The sequence below is a fragment of the Sus scrofa genome, chromosome 13 (genome assembly GCF_054392235.1).
Source record: "Sus scrofa isolate SSC_HxYL_T2T_F1_AM1 chromosome 13, Sscrofa_HxYL_maternal_Yorkshire_Landrace_v2.0, whole genome shotgun sequence".
NCBI lineage: Eukaryota > Metazoa > Chordata > Mammalia > Artiodactyla > Suidae > Sus > Sus scrofa.
In genome coordinates, this window is record NC_139395.1 from 145,890,700 (window position 1) to 145,900,222 (window position 9,523).

Sequence of the window (9,523 nt, forward strand, 5' to 3'; positions counted from 1 at the left end):
CTGGTGTAGCTCTTAAAGGGCCCGCGCGCGACGGGTGTCGAGGTTGCCCTGGTCGCTCGCGGGGCGAGAAGGAGGGAGCGGCTGCCACTCGGCTCGCCACCTCTATGTGCAGCAAAACTGAGAGCCCACGGGTGGAAAGGGAAAGGGTGGCCAGGACGCGCGCGCGTCCCTGAGGCATTGCCATCAAAGCCCTCCTTGTTCATCTTTCATTTGAAATTCCATTTCCTTTCTGCTCAGTTGGAAATTATTCTGATTGTTTCCTGGGGAAGCGCTAGGTTCAAGGCCTCAACTCCGTAACAGAAATGAGAGACAGGCTGGGGTAGGGGTGGAGGGCGGGGATCAAAAACCACTTTGCTCTGAAAAACCTGCAAATGTAAGTAAGATGGAGGCACTTTTTCCTTTTCTGCATGCAGAAAGGAATTTTGTCCTTTTTCTGCATGGTCGACTTTCACCCCCCACCCCCGGAATGTGCGGAGTCTGAGCGGGAAATCACTTAGATGTTTCTGTAAGTCACACCCTTGCACATGTTCCCCCTTTTTCTTTTAACCATGCAATTATAATCTTTTATCCCTGTCCTTCTAAACCTTTTTAAAAATATATTTCAAGTGAACTTATTAGTGTCAAAGCAGCTCTATTACACGCGAATGGAAATAAGCAGCAAAGACCCCAGCCTCCAAAGAAATAAACTAGAGTAGATCAAACCCAATGCAGAAAAATCCTCTCTAAAGCAAAGCCCAGTAGGGAGAGTAACAAAGGGTTAAAATCCTTTTGATTGACGTTGTAGCCTCTGGTGCCCCGGGCTCAGGCGCGCGCCATTGGCCGCCAGGCCTTGTGCCTGGCGGCCAATGGGGGGGCGCGGTCCACGAGCGGTGCCGCGTGTCTCCTCCTCCCATTGGCTGAAAGTTACTGTGGGAAAGAAAGTTTGGGAAGTTTCACACGAGCCGTTCGCGTGCAGTCCCAGATATATATAGAGGCCGCCAGGGCCTGAGGATCACACTGGATCCGGGAGCTGGTGCTGATAACAGCGGAATCCCCCGTCTACCTCTCTCCTTGGTCCTGGAATTGCGCTACCGATCACCAAGTAGCCATAAGATATAATAAACCTTCAGCACTTGCTCAGTAGCTTTGCGAAAGTCTCAAGTAAAAGAGACATAAACAAAACAATTTTTTTTGGTGTGAAGAACTCCAAAAATAAAATTCTCTAGGGATTAAAAAAAAAAAAAAAAAAAAAAAAAAACAGAAAATGCCAGCTGATATAATGGAGAAAAATTCCTCGTCCCCGGTGGCTGCTACCCCAGCCAGTGTCAACACGACACCGGATAAACCAAAGACAGCATCTGAGCACAGAAAGGTAAGGGCAATACCTGTATCTCTCCACAGCCCCTAAGAGATTAAGTCGGGATGGGTGGGGGCTCCTTTCTCCCTTTAAACCCTGGGGTGAAATGTCAAGTCTCATGGGAACTCAGGGCTCTTTTTCCTCCCCCCTCCCCTTTTACAGTCATCAAAGCCCATCATGGAGAAAAGACGAAGAGCAAGAATAAATGAAAGTCTGAGCCAGCTGAAAACACTGATTTTGGATGCTCTTAAAAAAGATGTAAGTGGGTAATATTGCCTTTTTTAATTAAAAAAATTGAAATACTATTTCTTTGGTATTAAGAACCAAACCCCTTTGTCAGCGAGATCTCCCCCGCCTGCACTGCGTTCCCTTAGGCGGGAGGGCTGGGTCTACTCTACCCGGGGTCTGGGGGATGTTGGCGACGCGGCGGAGAGGAGGGACCCCCCACCCCCAGCACTCCGAGGCCGCTGGCAGTCTCTCACGTTCCTCCCTTGCCTCCTTTTCTGTGCAGAGCTCGAGGCATTCCAAGCTGGAGAAGGCGGACATTCTGGAAATGACAGTGAAGCACCTCCGGAACCTGCAGCGGGCGCAGATGACGGGTGAGGGCGGCTGGCCGCGTCCCCCTCTGCGGGCGTCCCTCTCGCCCCGCGGTGATTTCTTCCAGACTTCCGCCCGTGGTTGTGAGAGGCATTCAGCTACATTTTACTGCCTTGGCTCATTCTTGCGTTCCCACGGTCTGGGGCTTATTTATAGCCACAACTCCAAGTTGTTACTGTTCCGGAAAGGGAGGGAGAGAGGTTGTAGTGGCGAGGGCGGCGGGCGGCTTGGCCAGGGGGAAGCGGGTGGGGGCGAAAAGACTTAGAAGCGTGGCGGTCTTTAAGCTGCGCGGAGCCTGGGGTCATCTGGTTTAGCACTCCACTACAGAAGGAAAAATAAGGCTTGGTGGTGGAGAAGGGGGGAAGGGCATTATCCAAGGTCAAATCGCGCGGGGGTTAGGGGGAGGCAGATCTGAGGTTGAGATCGGTTTAAATGGAGCGACTGAGAGCAGAGAGGGAGCGTCTCGGCTTTGGTCGCCAAGCTAGGATGGAGAAGCGATTGTTTTTTCCTAAGCCCATCCTAGTAGCCAGAGGCAGTTCTACGGGCGGGTGGTCAGGGAGGCGCACTGCGGGGACCTCCCAGGGCGGAGGAGGTGGCCTCGGGGCCAGGGACGTTCGGTGACCCGTCTGTCTCCTGGCCCGCAGCCGCGCTAAGCACAGACCCGAGCGTGCTGGGGAAGTACCGCGCCGGCTTCAGTGAGTGCATGAACGAGGTGACCCGCTTCCTGTCCACGTGCGAGGGCGTTAACACCGAGGTGCGCACCCGGCTGCTCGGCCACCTGGCCAACTGCATGACCCAGATCAACGCCATGACCTACCCTGGGCAGCCGCACCCAGCCTTGCAGGCGCCGCCACCGCCCCCGCCAGGACCCGGAGGTCCGCAGCACGCGCCGTTCGCGCCGCCACCGCCACTGGTGCCCATCCCCGGGGGTGCGGCGCCCCCTCCCGGCGGCGCGCCCTGCAAGCTGGGCAGCCCGGCTGGAGAGGCGGCAAAGGTATTCGGCGGCTTCCAGGTGGTCCCGGCTCCCGATGGCCAGTTTGCCTTCCTCATCCCCAACGGGGCCTTCGCTCACAGCGGCCCGGTCATCCCAGTCTACACCAGCAACAGCGGGACCTCCGTGGGCCCCAACGCAGTGTCGCCTTCCAGCGGCCCCTCGCTCACGGCGGACTCCATGTGGAGGCCTTGGCGGAACTGAGGGGCTCAAGCCACCCCTCCCCCCAAACTCCCCAGCCCACCTCTCTTCCCTTGGGACACTAAACAGGAACTTGGACTCTGGGAGAGGGGAGAGGACTTTTGTGATTAACTGGTTACTTTGGGGTTTTTTTTAATTTCTAAAGTTACTTTTTTTGTAGAGAAATGTATTAAGTGACTGACCATGCACTATATTTGTACATATTTTATATGTTCATATTGGATTGCGCCTTTGTATTATAAAAGTTCAGATGACATTTCGTTTTTTACACGAGATTTCTTTTTTATGTGATGCCAAAGATGTTTGAAAATGCTCTTAAAATATCTTCCTTTGGGGAAGTTTATTTGAGAAAATATAATAAAAGAAAAAGAGTCAAGGCTTTTATGTCTTAGAACTGATTATTTCAGAATATGTGAAAAAGGAAAGTCTTGGGAAGAATTTGGATAACGTAATCTGAGATTTCAGGAATTGGCTATTTTTGTTATTAAAAGAACACTTTTTAAATCCATCAAACCTTTTACCAGTCCTCCTTGGACTAACAGTCCATTTAATTTTCAAGAACTCATCTGATACGGCTTCTCTGATCAGTTTGTGGTCAGTCAGTCTCTTCAAGGACTTGAAAAACTTCTTTAGTTGCAGTTGGTAAGTCATTCAGTCCTGGTTCTCATACTAGCTCCCGAGGAAGGTTGTTGTGGGCTGAATTCCTGAAGTTAATCAACCCAGGACTATTGTTCACTGCACATTTGCAGGTGGCTCCTCCAGTGCTACTGCGCAGGGGTAGCTGACCAACATCCCAGGTAAAACACTCTTAATAACTGTGGCCTCCAGCCTTCAGGGGTTGGAGTCTCCCTTTAAGTAGTCAACCCTTAGGTACAGCAAGACATTCCCTGTACCAGCAGCTAAAGGTTTGAAATGCCTCTCTGCACCCTCTTCAAGCAAGCTGAGAAGGTCAACAGATTCCTTCTGCCAAGGAACAGCTAGTTAGACTCCCAAGTGGAGCCTGAGTCCAGATGATTAACACCAGACATATGTTTTTGATAAGTTTCTGTGCTTGGCTCTAATAGAGAAAGCATGTGGGGGCCGTGCTGGCAAGCACACAAGCCATCTTCCCCTTTTAATACAAACAGCAAGCGACCCCTTTGCTTGGTCATGCCCCATTTCCAGGCAAGATGTGGGCTCCAGATAGAAGCAAAAGGGTTGTCTCGGGTTTCAGCTCACATAACCCTCCTTAACAAGTCCTAACTCAAAGCGGACAGCTTTAAACTGTGCCAGGATCTGCAGGGAATTTCTTCCAAATCCCATCACAAAGGCTTGTCAGATTTTGTCAGATTTGGCCAGGTGTTTGACTGCATCCAGGTGTTGGGGAAATGAAAACCACGAGCCCTGCGAGACCAGACACATCAGCCGCGCTGTGGGTCTGGCGGGCTCTCCCTCCTCCCCCACCGCCCACCGGTCCTCCTCCCGGCCCTGGCCCCTCCCTCGGCCTCCCCTCACCCCCCTTCTTTTGGAAGGGCTTCTGGGAGGAGAAGGATGAGGCGGGAGAGATCAATCTTTGAAGCCTTCCTAACAAAGATAAAGCCAACGATTTTCTGTCTTGTTTCAAAAGCTTTACCTCTCCCCCGCCTAGCTGGCCTTTCCCACAGGCCACTGAGAAGAGCCGCTCTATCACAGGAATGATCTAGCAGACAGCAGTCAGTTTTCTACTCAAATACCTTCCACCCAGCTTCAGACCCAGAGTGAGAGGTTTAGAAGATGCTTTTAAAAATGTGGCTCCTACTCGCCTCATTTTATGTCTATGAAAGTTGTCCAACATACTCCCCCTACCCCCCAAGAAATGCGCGCGCGCGCGCACACACACACACACACACACACACACACACACACACATACACACACCCTTCTTTATCATATCATTTTTCTGCCATTTCCCTATTGTTTAAACACAAACGTATTAACGTTTGCTCTTTTAAGACATTCAACCCAAGCTCAAAGGCTTCATTTGGTAAATCTGTCCTCTGGCCGCACTGAAAGGGTCTTGGCAGAAATAATGAAGACATCAGGGGCTCATTTTTATAAAAGTGCCTTCATGTTCTTAAAAATTGAAATCACAAGACCAACTCAAAACTAAATCTTTGTCTTTCCTGTTCTGAAGGAAAACAACTGGAAAAATGGATTTTATTAATACCATCAAAAGTACACAGATATGGGGGGTGATAAAGGAAAAGAAGTAAACATTTGTTCATTTGAAAATAATTGGTGGTTTATAAATGGTCTTTTTTCCTGAAATTTGGCTTAAAGCTAGTAGATGAGGTGTGTCTGTACAATATAAAAAGAAAGGGGAGATTGGGGCCCCAATGGGGATTTTCAGGCTCTTGTGCCAGCTCTGCCACCGAATTGACTGTGTCACTTTGGATGAGTCATTTCCCTTCTCTGGGACATTTTCAAGTCCTTAAAACGAATGCGTTTATATCTAAGGTCTTGTGCCCTCCTGCACCCAAGCTCTTTCTGCAGTAATTAGTTGAGGGAAAGAAGCTGCAGTCTCGTCCCCACTCGGATCCCTCTGGCGGGCCTGAACTAATTACACAGCCTCGGGTAGCACCCAGCTGCCCCTCTCCCCCGCCCCCGGGTGGTGCCGATGGCTCCGGGAGATAAGGCGCGGCTCCCAGCTCCACGTCCGGATGCGGGCCGCAGGCCTCAGCCACGGGGCGCATTAGCCTCTCAATGGAGACCCTGGGGGCCCCGGCGCCCCGCCGCCCTTCGCAGCATCCGGAGCTGGAAAGGCGCTGAACTGGAAGAGGGGGGCTCTCCTGGGTGTGGACGGGAGCCTTCTCTTGGCGGTAATGCCGCGGCTGGGAGGCGCGCCCCATTCCACCCTCGTGTTGCTGGAGTGGGGACCCAGGGGTTAAGCCGGACCCCCTCATCGTCACTGCCGACCCGGGAAACCTGTCATTAAAGTCAATTAACTTTTCCCACACCCCTTGGCCGGTAACAACCCGCTGCTAGCTTCCTCCCCGGCTCCTAAGTGCAACCAGATGGGCGGCCGAGCTGCCCCCGCCGCGCGCCCGCCGAGGCCGCCGGGGGTTTCAGGGAGGCCGCCGGGGCCCGCGGCCCGGGCGGGGAGCAGGCCGGGGCGGCCACGCCGGGCCAGCCCCGGCGGCCCTGCGGCCAAGGTGGTTTGCTTAGCAGGCCCGGCTGCTTTCTGGCAGGAAATGAATAGCTCCCAGATGAGCTCAGGCAACCTGAGAGGTCGTGAGAACGGCGCGAACCCCCGCCTGTGCAGCCGGCAGCCTGCCAGGCCGCGGGGGGAGCGGGCGGCGGCGGCGGCGGCGGGAGGCCGGGAGGCCCGGCGGGCGGGCGGGCGGGCGGCGGCGGCTGGGGGAGAGGGAGGAGGGAGCCGCTGACACACGAGCCCGCGCCCGCTCCCGCTGACAGGCAGGCAGCCGCCCGCGCCCGGCCTCCTCCCCCGCTTCCCCGCCCGGGGCCCCAGCGCCTCCCAAGCAGCAGGCCCTTAGCCGCAGAAAGGCGGCCGCCCGGCCCGCCGGGCCCGGGGGTGGGGCCGCCTGCCAGTGTTTTTCCAGTTCCCCCGGTAGCTCCGGGCCGCATTTAGAAGCCGGGAAACTGGGCCGAGGCCAGTGTCGGGGCAGCAGAGGCCCTCGGCGGCCGTGGGAGCCCTGCCAAGCGTCAGGCCGGGCCCAGGAGGGAGGGGTCTGGCGGGGGCAGCGGGGCAGAAGCGGCTCAGCCCACGGCCTTGGCCCCTAAAACGAGCCGCCAGAGAGCCGCTGGGGACTCCCTAAAAAAATGAGTCTCATCCCAAGCACCTACTAAGTGCCGGGCAAGCCACTGCAAGCGCTGGAAAGATAAACTCCTAAGTCTCACCGGGCTCCTGCCCTCCCTGAACTCTCGGTTTAGCTGAGGAGATAGTTGGACATGCAAGTGACTCTGAACTCTCGGTTTAGCTGAGGAGATAGTTGGACATGCAAGTGACTCATGCCCACATGATGCGGCAAGTGCCAAAAAAGAAGTTTCAACAAAGGGCACCTAAGAACAGAGAGATTCTGATTTGAAAGGAAACCAGGTAAAGTTTTCAGAGAGTTGGCGAAGGATGGGTGCAACAGGAAGAGATGGGAAGGAAAGGGGAGGGAAGACACGGAGAGAGGTAAATATGTAAGTCCAGTTTGGGGGAATTTCAAGACGTTTGCCATGGTTGTATGGAATATTTCAATTATATAAACTAGCTTAGAGGTCAAAGTTGAGGGCCATGTTGTCTGCTTCAGTCCTTGGAGTACCCAGAGGGTAAAAGCACATGATCTGGCTTCAGGAAACTTAGGTTGTAGTTCAGGCAAATTACTTCCCATCTCTGTGCCTCGTTTGTATCCGGCGGCTCACGGTATTTCATAGGGTTGTTTGGATGAAATGAGTGAATGCAGGCAAAGCATTCAGAATAGCGCTTGGCACATAAGCCCTCAATGCATGTCAGCTATTATGATTCCTAAACCACGGTGAGGAAGGTTAACCAAACGGGAAAGCCAGGCCTGGCCTTTGCCCAGTGATTTCAGGAGCTGCTTGTAATTGCACCAGGCCCCATGTGAAAACACCACTGCTTCTTCCCTAGATTCTGAATTTCACGTGTTCATTCAATAATTATTGAACCAAGCACCATGGAAACAAAGGGAGAAGAAAGGCATGATCTCTGTAGCTATAAAGCTCGCAGTTTAATAGGCCAGACAGACGGATAAAAAAAAAAATTTAATGGCTCTGTGTTAAATACCATAAAAGAGAAGTAGTGTATACTGGTGATACAAAAGGTGACACATTGTAACAGTTAACTTTTTGGACCTCTGAATGATGATGAGTCTTTGCATAAATTTTTGTGACCATAGTAAGTGCTGGTATAGTAAATAAACAACACATCAGATTCCACCCAAGAAAAATTATTGTCAAATAGTGAATTTCAAGATTAATCATTTTACGTACTAATATCTTCTGAATGAGCAGTCACCTTGATATGGTTAAGGAATGGACTGGGAGTCAAGGAATCCTGGTTCCATATTGGCCACCATCTATGAGAGGATGAGCAAGTCCCCTTACGTCTCTGGTCTTTGGTTTCCTCACTGACAAGGCGACAAGGTTAGACCGGAAGTCTCTGAAGTCCTTCTCAAGTCCACGGTCTGTGGTTCTCTCCTCAGTGTGCTTCCATGTGCCTCTATGTTTTGACACACACACTGTGACTACAAGAATGTATATGGAGCACACTTAAAAACTTTCAGCCAGGAGTTCCCACTGTGGCTCAGTGGTTAAAGAACCTGACTAGTATCCATGAGGACTCAGGTTTGATCCCTGGCCTTGCTCAGTGGGTTAAGGATCCAGCGTTGCCGTGAGCTGTGATGTAGATTGCAGACTTGGCTTGGATCCTGCATTGCTATTGCTATTGCTCAGGTGGCGGCTGCAGCTCTGATTGGACCCCTAGCCTAAGAACCTTCATATGCCACAGGTTCGGCTCTAAAAAGACAAAAAAAAAAAAAAAAAAAAAAAAAAAATTCAGCCAAGGTCCTGGGATGATTTTACTACCAAATATTTTCATCTGCAGTTAAAGGCATGGAAACAGACCCGAAGGATGGGCACTGTACCTCCACTGTTGCAGGAAAATAGACCACTCATTGTGTTCTTGGAGACCTGCCATGTTAGTGAAAATCACGTTCACTGCATTACCCGTCAAAGGAAGATTGCATCCTGGGAATTCCCGCTGTAGTACAGCGATTAAGATCTGGCATTGTCTCTGTGGCAGCATGGACGCACTGCTGAGCACAGTGGGTTAAGGATCCAGCATTGCCACAGCTGTGGCATAGGTTGCAGCTGCAGCTACTTGAGACCCTATCCTTTACTGTAATAGTGTCTTATCTTACTTGGAAAACAACAGCAAGAGTTAAAAATGCCATCACTTTCCCTCTTCATCCTAAACACTTTGTCTCACCCAATCCCTTTCACTTCCCCACATTTTTTCTGAAAAGAGAATGTGATCTGTTGCATATCAGACTCTTTCCATTTAGGAAACATATTTCCCCAACTGGCTAGAGTTTTTAGTACACTTCCTGAAGTAATTAAATGTACTGAATCAGTCTGGTTAAGCAAGAGTGAATTAGTGAAGACAGTCCGAATTAGTGAAAAATCTGAATTTTAAATACCCGATAAGAGGAAAGGCAGTAAATTTGGCAAATACCTGTGGTGAGTCTGAATTCATAGTTTACAGAAGCCCTTGCTTTCATAAAATGAATGCATTAAAGTCACTTAAAGACTGTATTCTCTTGAGCAGGTTAAATATAGCTTTTGCAATATTATTATTTTTAAATTTTTTTATTTTTTGTCTTTTTGCCTTTTCTAGGGCCGCTCCCTTGGCACAT

The 9,523-nt window shown here is 51.3% G+C and overlaps 1 protein-coding gene across 1 annotated transcript; it reads left to right on the forward strand.

Annotated features, from left to right (window-relative positions):
- The first annotated feature begins 1,236 nt into the window (after positions 1-1,236).
- On the forward strand, positions 1,237-3,132 carry HES1 (hes family bHLH transcription factor 1). The gene is given in 4 exon segments (NM_001195231.1): positions 1,237-1,351; positions 1,499-1,594; positions 1,848-1,935; positions 2,578-3,132. Coding segments are annotated over 4 exon segments (843 nt in total). The 5' UTR covers positions 1,237-1,243; the 3' UTR covers positions 3,129-3,132.
- The last annotated feature ends 6,391 nt before the right edge of the window (positions 3,133-9,523 follow it).